General features: G+C 43.2%; 1 protein-coding gene across 3 annotated transcripts in view; it reads left to right on the plus strand.

Moving 5' to 3' along the window:
- The window catches only part of LOC126281862 (uncharacterized), a 292,903-nt gene that overhangs the window by 100,425 nt on the left and 170,048 nt on the right, over positions 1–22,430 (plus strand). For all 3 annotated transcript variants that reach the window (XM_049981127.1, XM_049981126.1, XM_049981128.1), the window contains one exon: positions 12,577–12,679. In XM_049981127.1, the coding sequence (XP_049837084.1) occupies positions 12,577–12,679 (103 nt within the window). The remainder of the gene's footprint in view (positions 1–12,576; positions 12,680–22,430) is intronic.

The raw sequence follows: 22,430 nt of genomic DNA on the forward strand, positions 1-22,430 counted from the left end.
ACACTAGATCGCGTGTTAAAGAGAGATGCGTAGCCCTTTCTCATTCCCGACGTCTTGTGCCCTAAGTGGTTCCTTACTGCGAGGTATTTATTACTGGTTTACACCTCGTACCTGCGGCGCTCTGCAGGTACAGCGCGCCGGCCTTGATCGAGCTGCATGACGGACGTTCACGTTCGCTCTGGCAGGGGCCCACGACCCGTGGGAAACTGCGTCCACTGTAACAGGCAGGACCTTGAACCTGGTGCGGCAACGCTACGCAGCTGCTGTTGCAAGGGCCCGGAGGTTGCTACTGGCACGGGGAAACTGTCTCGGCGGCCGTGTGTTAGCCGTACTTGTGCTCACCTGTACAGAGTCAGAGCGTGACAACTCACTGGGGTACTAATCAGCAAGATATGCAGTAGACTTCCTGCGGAGCTTTCAATTGGCTTGTTAGGTTTTTCTGGGTATTTGGTTAGCTCACATGGTGAGAGCATCAAATTCTAAACTGAAAGATCTGACACAGCTCACGGTTTCTATCAGCAATGAAATTTCAATATTCCGCCGAATACTAACGATTTATCAAAGAAGAAAACAGTTACAACTCTCCCTGTCCCCCCCCCCCTCCAATCTCTCACCCCTCTTCTCTCTGACTCCACCCTGTGTCTCATTGCCCGTTCTATCCCCCAACCGCGCCCCTCCCTCCCTCTCTGTCTCTCTTTTACGCTATCTCTCTCTCTCTCTCTCTCTCCCCTCTCTCTCTCTCTCTCTCTCTCTTTCTCTCTCTCTCTCTCTCTCTCTCTCCTCTCTCTCTCTCTCCTCTCTCTCACACACACACACACACACACACACACAGAGAGAGAGAGAGAGAGAGGAGAGAGAGAGAGAGAGAGAGAGAGAGAGAGAGAGAAAGAGAAAAGAGAGAGAGAGAGAGAGAGAGAGAGAGAGAGAGAGAGAGAGAGACAGAGAGAGAGAGAGAGAGAGAGAGAGAGAGAGAGAGAGGAAGGAAGGGAGAATCTTCCTAGTGTTTATCCCATCGTTCGAGCTTCACTGTTCGCGTGATTCAGCAATTTTTGTTCTCATAAACAAATATCTTACTAGGTAGAATACATACCGTAAAGATAAGACACGACTAACACCCCTGCAGTGCGTATGGGGTGAGAAGTAGTGATGTTTAAAAATTATCGATAGCTACCTCTGCAAAGTCAAATCCACAATTTTCATAGTCGATAAGATGAGTGATATTTCCTCTCTAGATATGGAGCTGGAATTGGAGCTGCGAAATGAGTGAAACTTAAAAATAATTTATTGAGAACAAGGATATTATTGACTTATTGACAGTTTTTGGGTTGGTAAGGGCGGTCCTTCGAAGGCCCGATTGTGATTAATTAAACTTGGTGTTGTGGTGAACATTTCAAATATTTCCATTGTTTTCACAAGCTTGACCTATAGCTTTTAAAACAAATTTATAAAATCACTTTCCTTTTACACCGTAGACAACTTTAGTTCCATACAGTAACTAACTGAAAACTATGTACAAAACAAGAAATGAGGTATTTTGTTAAAAATCTGAATACTTCGACAGAGCGACGAATCAGAGCATATCAGTGTGAAATCTAATATGACTATCAATAGATTGCTACTACGTAATCCACTTTTCAGTTTCTTTCTAGTTTCAGGCAATGCCCATATGACTGCATTCAATTAAGAGCTAATCTAAGATGAAAATGATGTGTGATTCTTGTAACCTTCTAAGCGTAAGTGTTCCTCGGAGACGCTATTCATCTATTCTACTGACAAATGGGGTACATCTTTTTCAATGAAGCAGGGATCGCGATTTGGAAATGATGTTAATTTTAACAGGTGTCTCGTTTTATTACTACATATGTGGCCTGCTTTCGTCTCCTCCCGAATTGAGAAACTCAAAGGTGGCGTGGCATCTGTTGCCGTATCGCCAAATTGCAGTCCATGCCTACTAACATTATGCATTTCTTTTTGCTCTGTTGTCGAACGTGCAATGAAATCACTGTACGGGGGGGAGGGGGGGGGGGCGATACATAGCAGTATACAGATGCTGCACCGTATTCTAGCTTGCAGGTAACCTGCACGCTATATCACCAGCATTTCCCTGAGTAATCTGTAACCGAACCAGTTGATGGTCTGTTGAAACTTCGGTAGATCATATGGTAAGTGACTTAGAATTTGCCCTCGTCTACCCTTGTAAGAGACATGAAGTGCTGAAGAGAATGTTGCTTGCACAGTTGCAGTATGCCATACTATCTGAAAAATGACTACTCTAATGCTCCCTGTCGCGTGTACTGTTGTACTGCGTCAGAAGGCGACCATCCGCGAGGTCTAGAGTCAGGGCGTCGCGAAGCCCCGCCCGCCAGCCTAGAGGTGTCCACTATTTTTTGCGGTGCGCGCGGCAGCAGCTGCTGCCGGAGTGGCGCCCGGCACAATGCGGCGTCCATTGCGGCCGACCCGGCTCGGTCTGGGCTGCTATCGTAATGAGGATCTGCTGTCAGTCGCTGACTCTGCACTTCTCTCCCCACAGAGCGGCAGACGCCACCGACCTGCGGCCGGCAACGTTCCCAGTCCCCGGGGTACCTGCCCGGGTCCGAGACTCAGGAGTGCCTACGGGGTGGGTACGCCACCTCGCTCTCTGGGCCTGATCATTCCGCTAGACTTCCTGGTGAGGTTGGCAAGGGACTCAGATCCTCATTCAGCCGCCTAGATTCAGAGTTTCCGTTGTACTTGTCGCACTCGGTTCAGCTCGCTGAAGTGCTGCTGAAATACGCTGGCTGGACAAATATCATGAGAGGGCAAAGAGACACCAGTTGTCATCGACTGCAGAAGCCTATACTGGGCGTTTGTCTCCATACATTCCTGGTAGAAATGAGTTCCTGTTGCCACCGCATTCAAATCGACGGCGATGTAACCCAGAATAGACCCTCTCCCTGCGGGCCAAACAGTTTCGGTCGTTCAGTGCGTCCGTTTACTCGCTTGAAAACGCTGTCCCTGAGACAGTGAAGATCCAGCCTAGATACTTTTGACTAGGGAGCTCGCATTCTTGAATAACGTCCAGTATGTTTTGACGCACGGTTCTAGCACCGATTGCCATCCCAAGATTAAAGGCTATCCACTCGCGAAGGACTCGTGACTACCAAAGTGGTACCAGCAATCCAACTATCACAATGACTGTGCGTATGTAGTTAAAGAGATTGGGATGAAGTGGTCCATCAGATCCTCATAAATCACACATTTCTATAGTCAGTGCTAAGCGACGCAGAAGGTGATGTAAGGAAGACCACCACTCAACAGTGGATGACTGGAAACGAGTGGTTTAGGATGATGAATCACGCTGTGTGTTGTGGCAATCCGATTCAACGGTTTGGGTTTGTCGAATGCCTGGATAAGCTGCCATAATGTGTAGTGCCAACAGTGAAAAGTGGAGAAGGTGCTTTTGTTGTTAGGGTGTGTTCACCTCAATGCGCGTAATAAAACACTAATTACTGAAGGGTACGGTAGCTTTTTGCAGCTCTGTGTGCTGCCTGCTGTAGGTGAATGGTTCGGAGACGCTGATTATTTGTATCAGAGTGGCAATGCAATTTGTCACAAAGCAGCATTTTGGACAATGGCCTGTGGACGGTAAAATTTCTGAAATGCAGTGACTTGCCCAGAATCCCTACCCGACTGCAATGGAACATCCTCTGGAGGAGTTAGAACGTCTACTTGGCTCCAGATGCCGCGTCTAACATTATTACCCTCTCTTGTTTATGATCTTGAGAAAGAATGGGCTGCTATTATATCACAGACACTGAGACGCCTGATTGAATGCGTACCCGATTTCCAGTCTTGTGAAAGAGGAAGAGTGGACACACTGCATATTAACGTCTTCCAGTAGGTGTAGCCATACAGGTACTTCTGATCAGATAGTACGTTTTTGAAGAATCGAATGCGTGCCAGTGCTCTATACGCCTAATGATATCTCTATTTTAGGTGCCAATACAGTTCAGTTACACTCAGCACACCGCCGACACGTCCTGGAACAGCAAACGATTTCGGTCGACTTCCACAAAATTTATTGCCTTTGAAAACACGAGTACGGAGAAACTATTCAAAGTCATTGAATACAGTATTTTCTGTAGTTGAAGGCATCTAAAAAAAAGTGAACCGATTCAGTTCGATGTATGGTGCTGTTGAGTTCTGCCTTTATGAGAACCAAAAACATATCAGTCAACGAAAACCTCGACGTTAAGTTTACGTCTCTTCACGGGACTGTTTATTTGAAAACGTACCTCACGCCAACTACTCGGCTACTTTATGAGCTTTCGTTGTTTTAACAATAGTAAATAACTAATTTTAAAATAGTAGTAATGTCACATCTGAGTAGTTTCGCCTAGTGATACTTCTATAGGGAGCGATTCGTCCAGACCCAGGGTTTTTTAATGTGTCGTTCTGATCTGAATGTTGTGAAGAACGCATACGTAATGCTGTATTCAACAATTTCCTTAATAAAGTATATCGCACACGGAGTGATTTAAACCGTTTATTTCAGACAGTACTGATACACCTCCAGCAGTACTTAGTTCAAATGGCTCTGAGCACTATGGGACTTAACATCTGAGGTCATCAGTCCCCTAGAACTCAGAACTACTTAAACCTAACTAACCTAAGGACATCACACACATCCAAGCCCGAGGCAGGATTCGAACCTGAGACCTTAGCGGTCTCGCGGTTCCATACTGTAGCGCCTAGAACCACTCGGCCACTCCGTCCGGCAGCAGTACTTGCTGAAGTTACTTAACGTGGTTGGTTGGGTAGGGTTGTTTGTGGGAAGAGACGAAACAGCGAGGTCATCGGTCTCATCGGAACAGGGAAGGGCGGGAAAGGAAGTCGGCCGTGCCCTTTGAAAGGAACCATCCCGGCATTTGCCTGGAGCGATTTAGGTTATCACGGAAAACCTAAACCAGCATGGCCGGACGCGGGATTGAACCGTCGTCCTCCCGAATGCGAGTCCAGTGTGCTAACCACTGCACCACCTCGCTCGCTACTTAACGTGGCGATATCGGTACTAGCAGAGGTACTACCTTCCACCACTTCAAATGTACGCACTAGAAACGTCTCTTCTCGTTCCTGATGACAAACACACCAACAGTCGGCGCGCAGTCTTGTAGGAGAACAGATTTATGAAGAGCGTGAGAGAGATGACAGAACGAAATGCGGGCCCGTTGATTGCGAAATAAATATTAATTAGGGGCTATCAAAAATCCACTGTCACGCACAATTGGTCACAATAGCTTTATTAGAATAATAATGCGTTTGCGTGACCTGTCCGAAGCCGGCATTATTTATGATAAATGGTTGTCCGCTTCGGCAGGAGTAGGCAGCGGCGAGTAATGGGAGCAGTCGGGATGAGGCGATTTACGGCACGGCGCGCGTCGCGTCCTCGCGGTGGCGCCCGCTGCCTGCACACACAGCAACACGAACTGGCCGGCTCTGTCCGGAGACTGCCCGCAGACGCCGCGCCGGCATTAGCATAGGTAATAGAGCGGCCGCGAACAATGGCGGCACTAATGCTTCTAATTGCCTCGCGCGCCCGCGGACCACGCCCGCCCACAACACAAACCGATTCACACACACACAAACAAATGGCGTCGGCCGCCCTCTTATTGTTTTAGAGGAGCGCGGCTTTAACTAGAGGTGCTTAGCAGTCGTGCTACGCGGCGTCATACGTCTCACGCCTTATTGCCTGCCAAGTCACGAACCCAAAAACCGCCCCGGCGCTCTGACTGTTTAGCCGCGCCTCTGCCAGTCCAGTTTTTTTCTCCCTTTAAGGTTGCTGGCTGACTGTCGCCTCGGGACACCATCAACAACACCGGCTGTGATCCCAGCACTGTGGGCCCGCAGATGAAAGAAGTGTGTGGGACAGACGGGATATACTGGGCGTATGACAGTTCGTATTACTGGGAATAGGCGATCTTTGTAAATATTTGTATAATTATTTATCACTTTATTACGTCAGTGTGTGTGTGTGTGTGTGTGTGTGTGTGTGTGTGTGCTTGTGTGTATGTTTGTCCTAACAGTTCAAATGGCTCGTGCGTGTTTTTGTCCTAACAGTTCAAATGGCTCTGATCACTATGGGACTTAACAAATGGCTCTCAGCACTATAGGACTTAACATCAGAGGTCATCAGTCCCCTAGGACTTATAACTACTTAAACCTAACTGATCTAAGGACATCACACACATCCATGCCCGAGGCAGGATTCGAACCTGCGACCGTAGCGGTCTCGTGGTTCCAGACTGAAGCGCCTAGGACCGCTCGGCCACCAGCGGCCGGCGGTCCTAACAGTCGTAAAGCGCATTTTCCCTGGTGTTTGAGCAGATGTGTTGAGTTGCCATTTTGCAACGAGTTGCTGGACTCAATCCAAACAAATCTACATCTGCATCGTCATGGATACTCTGCCAATCACATTCAGGGGCCTGGCAGAGGGTTCATCGAACCACCTTCACAATTCTCTATTATTTCAATCTCGTACAGAGCGCGGAAAGAATGTAAAAAATGTGTCTGAATTGTTACGGGACTTAACTGCTAAGGTCATCAGCCCCTAATCGTACACACTTCTTAACCTAAATTATCCTAAGGACCAACACACATACCCATGCCCGAGGGAGGACTCGAACCTCCACCGGGACCAGCCGCACAGTCCATGACTGCAGCGGCTAAGACCACTTGGCTAATCCCGAGTGGCTGGAAAAAATTAACATCTTTCCGTACGAGCTCTGATTTCCCTTATTTTATCGTGGTGATCGTTCCTTCCTATCTATGTAGGTCGGTGCCAACAAAATATTTTCGCATTCGGAGGAGGAAGTTGGTGATTGGAAATTCGTGAGAAGACTCCGTCGCAACGAAAAACGCCTTTCTCTTAATGATTTCCAGCCCAAATCCTGTAACATTTCTGTGACACTCTCTCCCATATTTCGCGATAGTACAAAACGTGCTGCCTTCCTTTGAACTCCGTCAGTCCTATCTGGTAAGGATCCCACACCGTGTAGTAGTCTTCTAAAAGAGGATGGACAAGTGTAGAGTAGGCAGCCTCCTTAGTAGGTCTATTGCATTTTGTAAGTGTCCTGCCAATAAAATGCAGCCTTTGGCTAGCCTTCCACACAATATTTTCTATGTGTTCTTTCCAATTTAAGTTGTTCGTAATTGTAATACCCAGATATTTAGTTGAATTTACGCCATTTAGATTAGGCTGGTTTTTCGTGTAACAGAAGTTTAACGAGTTCCTTTTAGCACTCGTTATTTAGGGTCAAGTGACGCACCATTCAGATATTTTTTTCTAAATCGTTTTGCAGGTTGTTTTGATCTTCTGATGACTTTATTAGTCGATAAACGACAGCGTCATCTGCAAACAACCGAAGACGGCTGTTCAGATTGTCTCCTAAATCGTTTATATAGATAAGGAAGAGCAAAGGGCCTATAACACTACCTGGGGGAACGCCTGAAATCCAGTCATATAACTGAGACGATATTCCATGAACAAGCAATTTCACTACGAGCCGCTTGTGTGGTACAGTGTCAAAAGCCATCCGTCTTCACGTCATTCAAGCAACCTCCAGCGTCGACGAAAGCGTAGGTTTGCTTCCCGCTACAAACAAAATGATTCTTAAAGCGACATTTTACTTGCCCATTCCATAGAGATGGTCCAGGTTAGTGTAGTGCGACGTTTGTTTTATCGATATGTATTAATAGCGACGGCAGAACTCCGGGAGTAATCAGTACGCCAACACCACCGCGCAGGCTTGCACTGACTGCTACCATCTGGCATGCAGCGCTACTCAGTCGGTGCTGGACTGCTGTTTTACTGTTCCTGTTAATGCACAACGCTAAAAAAGTATCGTACTCGACTAATTTGGAACCACTCCAACGAATGGGGATGTAAAATTCCGCTTTGAAAATCATTTTGTTTCTAATGGGAAACAAATCGACACTGGGCTTGGCACGAAAGATGTGATAAGCACTATCTGTTTTATTTGTTTGGGCTGACTCCAGCTACAAAACTGCAAATATCTAATGAAGAGATGAAAACATCACTAAGCAAATTTGTAAGATTATCTCAGAAATTTGGGTCACAGCGTAGTTGCCAGAGGAATGGAAATGTGTTTTGATCAATTCTCTACATAAAAAGTGTGATAAGTCAGATCCAAGTACTTACAGAGGTATTTCTCTAGTACTACATCTACATCTACATCCATACTCCGCAAGCCACCTGACGGTGTGTGGCGGAGGGTACCCTGAGTACCTCTATCGGTTCTCCCTTCTATTCCAGTCTCGTATTGTACGTGGAAAGAAGGATTGTCGGTATGCTTCTGTGTGGGCTCTAATCTCTCTGATTTTATCCTCATGGTCTCTTCGCGAGATATACGTAGGAGGGAGCAATATATTGCTTGACTCTTCGGTGAAGGTACGTTCTCGAAACTTTAACAAAAGCCCGTACCGAGCTACTGAGCGTCTCTCCTGCAGAGTCTTCCACTGGAGTTTATCTATCATCTCCGTAACGCTTTCGCAATTACTAAATGATCCTGTAACGAAGCGCGCTGCTTTCCGTTGGATCTTCTCTATCTCTTCTATCAACCCTACCTGGTACGGATCCCACACTGCTGAGCAGTATTCAAGCATTGGGCGAACAAGCGTACTGTAACCTACTTCCTTTGTTGTCGGATAGTCACATACAAAATTCTCTCGAAGGTATTATTAAACAGACTAGAACCACAAGCAGACCCGCAAAAAGGGGAATACCAGGCAGGCTTCAGAAGAGGGAGATCAGGCATAGAACAGATCTGGAACTTGAGAACACTTTTGAAAGTCAGGCAGACATGAAACACTGTAGTTACCGTTGTTGACTTTAAAAAAGAATACGACTCCATAGACCGACAAACGCTCTTTGGCATACTGGAACAATATGGCATCGACAGAAAAACCAGGGCAATTATGCAACAGACGCTCACAGACACCATCTCGAAGATTAAGTTTGTCAAACAATGGGAAGAACAATTTAAACTAACACAGCTAGGAAGAACAAGTTAAACAAGAACAATCATAAAATGTCTGCAGATGACATATCCATACCTAGTAACAACACGTAGGAGGCAAAGGAACCACTGCAACACCTACAAGAAATAACAGCCAAAACAAGTTTACAGATACCGTATGAGAAGACTCAATACATGGAACGACAAACCAACAATGTACACATCATGAAAACGATGTATGCATCCGCAAAAAGAGTCGAAAAATTTAAATATTTAGGGGAATATATACAAATAGGAGGACCAAACAAGGCATCCAACATAGAACGAACAGAAAGACTCCAGAAAGCATACAAACTCACGTAGTCACATTATAATAAAAAATCGCATCAAGACAGGTCAAAATTAGACACTAAAAACAGTTGTATTACCGGAAGCACTATATGCGTCAGAAACGACCACAATTGGAGCATCAGGCATTACAGAGACAGATTAAATAAAACGCAAAATTCTCGGGAAAATATTCGGACCAATACATAAAGATGGCCTACGGATGAAAAGACCTACCAATGAGTTATACCAACACATTGCCAGACTCACAGACATGATCAGAAAAAGCAGACTAAATTTCTACGGTCGCTTACAGCGAATGGACAACACCAGATTACAAAGAGAATCTTTGATGTAGTAAAACATTCAAGCCTTAAAACAAATTGGTATCATGAAATAGAGGAAGACGTAAGGCAGCTGGGGGACAACAAATAAATGACAAAAGACTGAAAGGAATTCAGGATTAAAATTATAAACACAAAATTTATGGTAAATGAGAAGAGGAAGACGGGATCTTTATGGACGGAAGAAAGGAAACAAGAGCATAGTCAAATTATGAAGAGATTTTGGGAAGAGAAAAGGAAGAAACGAAAGAAGTGAAAATTGTGTCATCATGAGATATTTGAGTTCAAACACTGTCCATAAGGGCAAAAATGAAATATATGTGTGTGTGTGTTACCATATGATGTACAATTAATGAAGTATCTTTGCTGACTTCATGATATTCATGGTACCTAACGTTTCTTCTTATATGTCTGAGCGAAGTCTTCTACTGGATTTTGACACGCATGAAGATGGCAGCTACTCGGCACACCGATAATTGGAGTATTTTTTATATACAAGTATTTAACCGATCTTGACGTAATACATTGTTGTACAACATAAATGCATTTTAGAACGGTTTTATCATACCTTAATCTACTTTTCAACACAGTTTCCACATTTACTATTATTCTGTTAATTATTGTTAAGCTACTTACCATAAGCAATTACTGAAATCTAATCTCGTAAAAGCTTGAATCCCTGACTTGAGAAACGACTTTTGAAAGGTCTTTTAGACGTCATCATCGTTGTCGTGGCACTGACCACCTAAGCGATTTTTTTTTCTAGAAACTTGAAAACTACATTCCACCTTTTTGAACTTGTGCATGCTCTTTCTGCATCTGATCTTGACAGATGATGCCTCATTTAGAACTTCATGATGAGCTTTAGAAAGACTACTTTCAAAAGTTGTAACCCATTTTGTTGCTGTTTCTCACAATATTTCCTCAGTAACCTTGATTAATTTACCACTGCCTTTCGTACAAAGAAAACGAATCAACACCACTATTTAATCGTCGCTGGCATTTTCATTTAAATGTTACTCTTTCAATCAACAGGAACAATCCTAATGCCATATTTGGGAAAAGGTGAATGTGTGAATGTAGGCACATTCTCGGCCACCAAACTATTCAGATCTGAAACTTCCAGGTTTTTTTTCCCCGGGCTGCTTAAAGAGTGTAGTTAATGAGATACCCGTACAGAAACCTAACTGCACTGATGGTGAATGTACGGGAAATGGTGGATACACGGGAAATGATTCTCTATAAACCAGGTTTTTGAATAAATGCGTCACGTTTTACTGTCTCATCTTCGTCATTGTCATCATCTTCATTACCGTTATCATCGGGATTAATCGATTAACGATTTGTTCCACTTTGAAAATTTGGGATTCAGTTGTCTGGTACTCATGCCTTTCTTTTTATTTGTGGCTTTTAGTATACCAGTGTCTTGGGAATTCTGATTCCATTTATTGTTATCACGTGTCCCAATTCGTCTCTCCAGTTTATCATTTCTACGTTAAAGTTAAATGTCTCCATTTGAGCAAGTGTTTTCGCTTTTGCGAAACTTTAACTTGTAAATAACAGTGGTGACTCCGTCATCATCTCATGGAACTCTGGAAGTAAAATACTGAATCGCCAGTTCTCTGACTAGCCTGATGCAGCCCGCCACGATTCTCTCTCCTACGCCAACCTCTCCGTACTCTTCTTTCGGCGAGGAATACCGTACGGCCTGCCGTACTCTGCTTTTCAGGTTCTCCTTGCCTCGTCCGTTGTGTGTTGCTTTGCTTTCAAGCTAACAGAATTCTTCACTTAGTCCATTTTGATATTAATTTCGTCGTTTTTCTCACTTCTGCTGTTCATCATTCCTTTCGTGATTCTTCGTTTTGCTCTCAGTCTGTATTTGTTACTGAACAGATTGTTGGTTCCGTCCACTAAGTTCTGTAATTCCCTATAACTCTTCTCTGTTTCACTGAGGATAGAAAAATCATCAACGAATCATACCATTTATGTCCTTTCACCCTGATTTCAATCTCACTTTTGAACCCCGGTGCTTGCATCTTCGATGTACACGTTCTAGAGCTTGAGGGAATGACTGAATATTTTTTAATCGAAGCACTTCGTTCTTTGCCTCCCATTCTTATTGCTCCGTCGTGGTTCTTATGTTACCCGCCTTTCGCTACAGATTTCACCTATATTCCTGAGAATTTAGAACATCGTGCTCTACTTTGCACCGTCGTACGCTTTTTCTAGGTCGACAAATTCTGTGAAGATCCCTTTATTTTTCTTAAGCTTTGCTTCCATTATCAATTCCAACAACTGCTTCTGTGCTGCTTGCATCTTTCCTAAAGACGAACTGACCATCACGCAAGAGATCCCCACCTTAACTGGACTCATGATTCACCTTTCTACTGACAGTTGTTTCATTCAGTGGTATAAATGAACTTCCAAAAAATCAAACGTTGCCTCTTCCCCTCTATTGCTCTCCCTTCTTCCCCATCACGTGACCAAAGACACACACACACACACACACACACACACACACACACGTTGCTCCCCCCCCCCCCCCCCCAATGTCCTATTGTGGCCCACATTTCGTGGTCGTGCGGTAGCGTTCTCGCTTCCCACGCCCTGGTTCCCGGGTTCGATTCCCGGCGGGGTCAGGGATTTTCTCTGCCTCGTGATGGCTGGGTGTTGTGTGCTGTCCTTAGGTTAGTTAGGTTTAAGTAGTTCTAAGTTCTAGGGGACTGACGACCATAGATGTTAAGTCCCATAGTGCTCAGAGCCATTTCTTTTTGGTCCTATTGTGTGCTGTCTTTCCCAGTAAGCAAGGACAAGTCAAGTAGCGAGTAAAACTACGAAGTCTTCCTACTGGCGACTGCTGGTCCAGCGCCTGAAAGAGCTTTTATTTGCAGGCCATCCGCTGCACCGTGCCCGGCTGCCGTTGCGACTGCTTCAGCCCCGGGAAGAGCAACGTCAGATACTGCAGCTCCTGCAGCCACAGCTGGGTTCCGCACGGTGAGTACCAGCCCAGCAATAACACCTAGCACTACCTGCCCGGACATCTGTGTTGTTTGATTTGGGCTCCCCGAAAACAGTATTTGTTGCCGCAGATGATTTAGTGTCACCCATACTGCAGTGCCAAGTTTATTTCATGCTTTCTAACAGTCCATTTCCTGCTTTGAGACATGGCACAAGATTTTTGATCATCCCTGCTGAAAATATAAGGGATTGCGTAACACAACGTCGGTACATTCGACACCCACAACATTATACCACCTATCTAATAGCCGGTACGTCCACCTTTGGCAGGGATAACAGCGGCGACGCGTCGCGACATGGAAGCAATGAGGCCTTGGTAGGTCGCTGGACGGAGTTGGCACCACATTTGCTCGCAAAAGTCACCTAATTCCCGTAAATTCCGGGGAGGCGGACGATGGGCTCTGACGACACGTTCAGTCACATTCCAGATGTGTTCGATTGGGTTCAGATGTGGGGAGTTGGGGGCCAGCACATCAACTGGAACTCACCACCGTGTTCCTCGAATCACTCCATCACACTCCTGGTCTTGTGACATGGTGCAGTATCTTCTTGAAAAATGCCACCGCTGTCGGAGAACATGATCGTCATGAAGGGATGTACGTGGTCTTCAACCAGTGTGCCATACTTCTTGGCGGTCAGGGTGCCTTGCACGAGCTCCACTGAACCCCTGGATGCCCAAGTGAATTTTACCGAGAGCGTAATGGGGACTCCGCCAGTTTGTCTCCGCCCCGCAGTACTGGTGTTAAGGAACTGTTGTCCTGGAAGATGATTCATTCGCGCCCACCCATCGGCATGGGGAAGATGGTACCCGGATTCATCCGACCATGCAACGCTTTGATACTGCCCCAATTCCCCGAGCCGAGGGTCACATGCCGCTTTCAGCCGTAGTCGCCCACGTCGTGATGTTAACCTTGGCACACGCTTGGGTCGCCGGCTACCGGGGTCCATCGTTAGAAATATTCGGTGCACTCTGTTTTCAGACACACGTTTATTCTGCCCAGCATAAAAGTCTGATGTCAGTCCAGTCAAACCCCACAACGTCCGGACGTGATTTCACCTTGGTTTCGCCACGAGTTGAAGACACTAACCACAACACTCCTCGAACACCGACAAGACGCCCAGTTTCCGAAATGCTCGTGCCGAGCACCCGGGTCACCACAGTGTGCCCTCGGTCATACTCGGCTTCCCCATTCTACACACGAACAGCACGCTCACTGATACTACACGCACCTTACGTCATTCTTCGCCATGTGACGCAGCTATCGAATGGATGGGCTTATATCGTTAGTAGGTCGGTAGTCATAATGTTGTGGCTAAGCAGTGTACGTGCAGGGTGTTTCACAATGTTTTGACGTTTTGAAATTTGAGTAACACGCAAACAAATCCCGAAACAAAGTTAATCATTTCACACAAGGTACAGCACTTATTCAGGTTTACTTATGAAATACTACATCGAAAAACGACGACCATTCGCAGCTACACAGTACTCAAGGCCTTTCACCCAGTTTTTGAACACATCTTTCGTAATTCCTGGTAGGAATTCTGGGAATCTGATCATGAATTCGATCTGTTAACTGTTACAAGCTTCTTGGCCGGTGTGAGTACACTTTCGCCTTCAAACAACTCCGTAGGTAAAAGTCTGGCACGGTTAAATCAGGCGAGCAAGGCGGCCATTCGACATAAGCGCATATTGAAATCATGTGCTTACCAAATGCTTCGCGGAGAACTTCCAAGTTCTTGTTTGATGAGTGGCATGTCATGCCTCTTGCTGAAACAAAGTTTTCGTAATGAATGACGAGAGATTGGCTTTCAACTCTTATGCACACGTTCGACGTTCTCGGGAGGTCGGACATGTTTGTGAGGGCCAATTGAATTTCAGATCGAAGTACTTCCAGTGGGACCGATGTTTCTTACCTAATTCAACATTGTACGACGAGCAGGAATTAGATATCTGGGTGAATCTTGAAATGCTTACAAAAGAGTCCTTGCACATGCACGACAGATTCGCCTTAGAGAAAACAGCACTATACTGTAAAGGCACTGATGTTGCTTCGACCAGTACGACATGATTACTGACCTGTATACTGACCTGTGTACTGGATGACACTCCGCACTACTAATAGACGGCACCAACTTCGCTGTGTCTTGTTTTTAGCGCGATTTATTCAAATTTAAAATCGTCCAAACTTTTTGGAACCCCCTTGTACGTTGGTTCACGTCGCAGACGATGCCTCTGACTTTAAGAATGCTAATTAGGTAACTAAACATGTTTGAATATACAGAGTGATTCCGTAATGATGTCACAAACTTTCAGAAATGATGGAGAAATGTAAATGTATCAATTTGAGATAACGGATCCGGGTTCGGAAGCGACCGTGACGAAAGTTATAAGAGAAAATAGTTCTAATATATCTCGGAGTAGACCTGTTCTACCACAATCTCTTTGCTTTCCATATTTTACATGGAGGTAGTATGGACCAAAACAAGAAGAAACGTCCAGTAAATATGGGCTCTAAAGTTCAGGTCTTAAGAGTTATGAACGCCTGTTGATCTTTCGTATTGTAAAACAAATATTTTGTAAATGTATCAATTTGAGATAACGAATCCGGGTTCGGAAGCGACCGTGACGAAAGTTATAAGAGAAAATAGTTCTAATATATCTCGGAGTAGACCTGTTCTACTACAATCTCTATGCTTTCCATATTTTAAGTGGAGGTAGTATGGGCCAAAACATGAAGAAACGACCAGTAAATATGGGCTCTAAAGTTCAGGTCTTAAGAGTTATGAACGCCTGTTCATCTTTCGTATTGTAAAACAAATATTTTGTAAATGTATCAATTTGAGATAAAGAATCCGGGTTCGGAAGCGACCGTGAAGAAAGTTATAAGAGAAAATAGTTCTAATATATCTCGGAGTAGACCTGTTCTACCACAATCTCTTTGCTTTCCATATTTTACATGGAGGTAGTATGGACCAAAACAAGAAGAAACGTCCAGTAAATATGGGCTCTAAAGTTCAGGTCTTAAGAGTTATGAACGCCTGTTGATCTTTCGTATTGTAAAACAAATATTTTGTAAATGTATCAATTCGAGATAACGAATCCGGGTTCGGAAGCGACCGTGACGAAAGTTATAAGAGAAAATAGTTCTAATATATCTCGGAGTAGACCTGTTCTACTACAATCTCTATGCTTTCCATATTTTAAGTGGAGGTAGTATGGGCCAAAACATGAAGAAACGACCAGTAAATATGGGCTCTAAAGTTCAGGTCTTAAGAGTTATGAACGCCTGTTCACCTCTCGTATTGAAAAAAGTCTTTTCATAACTCTTATGATATGCATTTTACAGACCGTGTTTATTAGACTTTCTTATTGTTCTGGTCCGTATTACCTCCTCCCAAAATACGGAGACCACAGTCCCTTAATTCTGATTCATACATTGATAGGTGCACTGAGATGATACAGAAATTCGGGAGGACATCACTAAAAGAAAGGCGATTTTAGGCGCGGCGGAATCTTCTCACGAAATTCCAATCACCAACTGTCTCCTCCGAATGTGAGAATATTTTGCTGATACTGACCTACGAAGGGAGAAACGACCACCATGATAAAATAAGGGAAATCTGAGCTCGTACGGAAGGATATAGGTGTTCGTTACTTCCGCGGGCTATAGGAGATCGAAATAATAGAGAATTGTGAATGTAGTACGATGAATCCTCTGCCAGGCACTTAAAAGTGACTTGAAGAGTATCCATCTGATGTAGATGTAGTCTTCTCCTCATACCTGGGAATGTATAACATTACGATAGAATCATCGTGTACATCGGCAAGCTAATAAGATCTGTCTTTGTAACTTGATTATTTATTTAGTGCAATGTGTTCAGCTAGAAAACCACAAACAAAAGTTAGTGAAGGTAACATTTAATATTTACGAACAAACTGAACAGAGACAGCACAACATAAACGCCAATGACAGACCAAAGGGGATGACAAACTCTTAAAATATGCTTCGTGTTCCATTGGTCATCTGATCACTGAAACTAAGTCAATATAATTGTCATTATTCATAAATTTTATCAACATTCAAATTTACAATCGTAGAATTCCAGGAATTGCTCTGGCTGCAGATACCGTAACGTAGATTTAATTTTTAAGCAGGCAGGAAGAGTAACAAGTCTCTCAAGAGAATTTCCAGAGCAACTCAACACTAATACCGAAATATACTACATCTGTTTTCGGGAGGCTTACTGTAGATGGAGCCGTCAATATGTCCAAATACCAGATATGGTATACCACGTTTTTTGTCGAAAAGGTTGCAGCCATAACAACTAAGTGAAGGTGTTTAGCAAGTTCGTTTTGTGCATAACATATGCATTAAAGCGTTTTAAGTGGCATACGAGAGGCCGTTTACCGATGTCATCAGCGGTATGACGTAATTCTCATTTGGTTTCTCAGCGATACTTAGTGTGCTGAAGGACAACGTTGTGATTTCTGTCCCAAGGGACCTGAAGTTCTGCATATAAATACTGATATTAAAAGCACACTCAGATTGTAATTGACAAAAGCACTGGAAAAATTAAGAAGCAAATAAAGTTTGTTGGTTACGAAAAATTACTTATTTTCTTCTTCTTATTTTAGATATACGAATACTGCCAGTTGCTTGCGTTTTCTTGTTATATGCCTCTGTTACACAAGATAACTGAAGTTCTGGTTCATCTACGTCTTTCGTGGCCAACGTAAAAACATTTTCTCTATCGATCGGTATTTCATTATTATTTTGGGTAACTATTTTCTTTCAGTCTTGTGACATGTCTCTCAATTTACTTTTGTCCTTCTTAATCTCTTTTTTTTTAATACCGTAAACACCAGTTCTTGTCTGATGGTTGCGTTCTACTACCACGTAGTCTTTTTTCCTCATCTTCATAACTTGTACTCCTTGTGAGTAGCTAGCTCTCCGTGTTTGTCATCAAACACTATGAATGGGCTCGCTGTTGTTTTATGTAACTTTGTTGGGGTTCTGTCCTCACGATTTTCATCAGTATTCTGAATATATATAAGTGAATCATCATTTGTGAAAGAGAATGTATTTCTCAAGAAGATAAAATTACTTACTCACTCTTTTTTCTATCATTCTGTTATAATATTAATTGGCGACTCCATGTAGTGCAGTGTGCGCAACGACCATATATGTTAAATTAAAAGGAAGGTCAGCGTTGGCCGTAATATTGATGTTTTATTGATAGCAGAATCGATTTTTGATAACATAGTGATCATCTTCAGTGCTGTAAAAATCAAACTCAGACACTGGTATCAAGTTATCAATAACCAAAACTGAGATCGCTTCTCAGTTTTGGTTATTGATAACTTGATATGAGTGTCTGAGTTTAACTTGTACAGCACTGAAGATTATCACCATGTGATCGAAAATCGATTCTGCTATCAATAAAACATCAATATTACGGCCAACGCTGACCTTCCTTTTAATTCTGTTATAATATCTTGTTATAATTTTCTATTCTAGCATTCTGTTATAATTTTGTTTGAGACTGCACACGTGCAAAGGTGTAAAAGGAAATGAAGCGAGTAAACAATACACTTCAGTTATTATCAATCGAAACAATGAGTGACAAATTTTAGCGATATGTTTCGTTTATAATCATATTTTTTCAGCTTTCAGATAACGCCTGACAAGTCGGCATCATTTTGTAGATGGTTGCATTACCGTTCCTGTTCTCAGTTTTCAAGAGCGTTAGTAATGTATAACTGTCATAAGCAAGGCTTTTTTTTACAGCTGCAAAAATAAAATTAAATGTACCGCATCGCTTCGGGAAGAGCGTAACTGACACATGTGTTTTCGTAATCTTCTGGCATATAATGTTGTGCAGCAACTAGTGAAGGCGGAATCTTCTACAAAATTCACAAAAGTCGTGGATGGAAATGGCTGGGGACTCGGCTCAAGGACCATTCCACGATTAACAAATTATTTTATTTGTGGCTGAAGAAACATATTATCTGGCACTGCTGGTAAAATATACTGAGGATTATGTTCATCAAAGCTCCAGTCTTTTGATGGCTGTTATTTGTTGAGACAGAAGTCAATGTACGCACGAGAACTTATAAAATAATAGCATTTGATAGATGTTGTTGTTGTTGTCTTCAGTCCTGAGACTGGTTTGATGCAGCTCTCCATGCTACTCTATCCTGTGCAAGCTGCTTCATCTCCCAGTACCTACTGCAACCCACATCCTTCTGAATCTGCTTAGTGTACTCATCTCTCGGTCTCCCTCTACGATTTTTACCCTCCACGCTGCCCTCCAATGCTAAATTTGTGATCCCTTGATGCCTCAAAACATGTCCTACCAACCGATCTCTTCTTCTAGTCAAGTTGTGCCACAAACTTCTCTTCTCTCCAATCCTATTCAATACCTCCTCATTAGTTATGTGATCTACCCATCTAATCTTCAGCATTCTTCTGTAGCACCACATTTCAAAAGCTTCTATTCTCTTCTTGTCCAAACTATTTATCGTCCATGTTTCACTTCCATACATGGCTACACTCCAAACAAACACTTTCAGAAACGACTTCCTGATACATAAATCTATATTCGATGTTAACAAATTTCTCTTCTTCAGAAACGCTTTCCTTGCCATTGCCAGTCTACATTTTATATCCTCCCTACTTCGACCATCATCAGTTATTTTACTTCCTAAATAGCAAAACTCCTTTACTACTTTAAGTGTCTCATTTCCTAATCTAATTCCCTCAGCATCACCCGATTTAATTTGACTACATTCCATTATCCTAGTTTTGCTTTTGTTGATGTTCATCTTATATCCTCTTTTCAAGACACTGTCCATTACGTTCAACTGCTCTTCCAAATCCTTTGCCGTCTCTGACAGAATTACAATGTCATCGGCGAACCTCAAAGTGTTTACTTCTTCTCCATGAATTTTAATACCTCCTCCAAATTTTTCCTTTGTTTCCTTTACTGCTTGCTCAATATACAGATTGAATAACATCGGGGAGAGGCTACAACCCTGTCTCACTCCTTTCCCAACCACTGCTTCCCTTTCATGCCCTTCGACTTTAATAACTGCCATCTGGTTTCTGTACAAATTGTAAATAGCCTTTCGCTCCCTGTATTTTACCCCTGCCACCTTTAGAATTTAAAAAAGAGTATGCCAGTCAACATTGTCAAAAGCTTTCTCTAAGTCTACAAATGCTAGAAACGTAGGTTTGCCTTTTCTTAATCTTTCTTCTAAGATAAGTCGTAAGGTCAGTATTGCCTCACGTGTTCCAACATTTCGACGGAATCCAAACTGATCCTCCCCGAGGTCTGCATCTACCAGTTTTTCCATTCGTCTGTAAAGAATTCGCGTTAGTATTTTGCAGCCGTGGCTTATTAAACTGATAGTTCGGTAATTTTCACATCTGTCAGCACCTGCTTTTTTGGGATTGGAATTATTATATTCTTCTTGAAGTCTGAGGGTATTTCGCCTGTCTCATACATCTTGCTCACCAGCTGGTAGAGTTTTGTCAGGACTGGTTCTCCCAAGGCCGTCAGTAGTTCTAATGGAATGTTGTCTACTCCGGGGGCCTTGTTTCGACTCAGGTCTTTCAGTGATCTGTCAAACTCTTCACGCAGTATCGTATCTCCCATTTCGTCTTCATCTACATCTTCTTCCATTTCCATAATATTGTCCTCAAGTACATCGCCCTTGTATAAACCTTCTATATACTCCTTCCACCTTTCTGCCTTCCCTTCTTTGCTTAGAACTGGGCTGCCATCTGAGCTCTTGATATTCATACACATGGTTCTCTTCTCTCCAAAGATCTCTTTAATTTTCCTGTAGGCAGTATCTATCTTACCCCTAGTGAGATAAGCTTCTATATCCTTACATTTGTCCTCTAGCCATCCCTGTTTAGCCATTTTGCACTTCCTGTCGATCTCATTTTTGAGACGTTTGTATTCCTTTTTGCCTGCTTCATTTACTGAATTTTTATATTTTCTCCTTTCATCAATTAAATCCAATATTTCTTCTGTTACCCAAGGATTTCTAGCAGCCCTCGTCTTTGTACCTACTTTATTCTCTGCTGCCTTCACTACTTCATCCCTCAGAGCTACCCATTCTTCTTCTACTGTATTTCTTTCCCCTATTCCTGTCAATTGTTCCCTTATGCTCTCCCTGAAACTCTGTACAACCTCTAGTTCTTTCAGTTTATCCAGGTCCCATCTCCTTAATTTCCCACATTTTTGCAGTTTCTTCAGTTTTAATCTACAGGTCATAACCAATAGATTGTGGTCAGAGTCCACATCTGCCCCTGGAAATATCTTTCAACTTAAAACCTGGTTCCTAAATCTCTGTCTTACCATTATATAATCTATCTGATACCTTTTAGTATCTCCAGGGTTCTTCCACGTATGCAACCTTCTTTCATGATTCTTAAACCAAGTGTTAGCTATGATTAAGTTGTGCTCTGTGATAAATTCTACTAGGCGGCTTCCTCTTTCATTTCTTAGCCCCAATCCATACTCACCTACTATGTTTCCTTCTCTCCCTTTTCCTACACTCGAATTCCAGTCACCCATGACTATTAAATTTTCGTCTCCCTTCACTATCTGAATAATTTCTTTTATTTCATCGTACATTTCTTCAATTTCTTCATCACCTGCAGAGCTAGTTGGCATATAAACTTGTACTACTGTAGTAGGTGTGGGCTTCGTATCTATCTTGGCCACAACAATGCGTTCACTATGATGTTGGTAGTAGCTTACCCGCATTCCTATTTTCCTATTCATTATTAAACCTACTCCTGCATTACCCCTATTTGATCTTGTGTTTATAACCCTGCAGTCACCTGACCAGAAGTCCTGTTCCTCCTGCCACCGAACTTCACTAATTCCCACTATATCTAACTTCAACCTATCCATTTCCCTTTTTAAATTTTCTAACCTACCTGCCCGATTAAGGGATCTGACATTCCACGCTCCGATCCGTAGAACGCCAGTTTTCTTTCTCCTGATAACGACATCCTCCTGAGTAGTCCCCGCCCGGAGATCCGAATGGGGGACTATTTTACCTTCGGTATATTTTACCCAAGAGGATGCCATCATCATTTAATCATACAGTAAAGCTGCATGTCCTCGGGAAAAATTACGGCCGTAGTTTCCCCTTGCTTTCAGCCGTTCGCAGTACCAGCACAGCAAGGCTGTTTTGGTTAATGTTGCAAGGCCAGATCAGTCAATCATCCAGACTGTTGCCCCTGCAACTACTGAAAAGGCTACTGCCCCTCTTCAGGAACCACACGTTTGTCTGGCCTCTCAACAGGTACCCCTGCGTTGTGGTTGCACCTACGGTACGGCCATCTGTATCGCTGAGGCACGCAAGCCTCCCCACCAACGGCAAGGTCTATGGTTCATTGGGGGGAGGATTTGATAGATATCGTAAGTAAATTTTGCTTTTCAACGAAATCTCTCAATCGATAAACTACATTCCTTTCAGATCAGCCCTTAACTCTAAGGGCTCACTGTGATATATAATTTTCTGAAATATCTGCCTGAATTTATTGTGTGTAATGTCGCAACACAGGAATCTTGTTTATTCTTTGAGAACAGATGTACAGAGAAAGAAGGATGATTCTTTGCGAATGTTAATTTCGACCAAACGAATCAATATAAAGAAGACAACGTAAAGAATGGTGGATATTTTAAGGAACCTCGTCTCAAC

This window comes from Schistocerca gregaria, chromosome 7 (genome assembly GCF_023897955.1).
Source record: "Schistocerca gregaria isolate iqSchGreg1 chromosome 7, iqSchGreg1.2, whole genome shotgun sequence".
Taxonomy (NCBI): domain Eukaryota; kingdom Metazoa; phylum Arthropoda; class Insecta; order Orthoptera; family Acrididae; genus Schistocerca; species Schistocerca gregaria.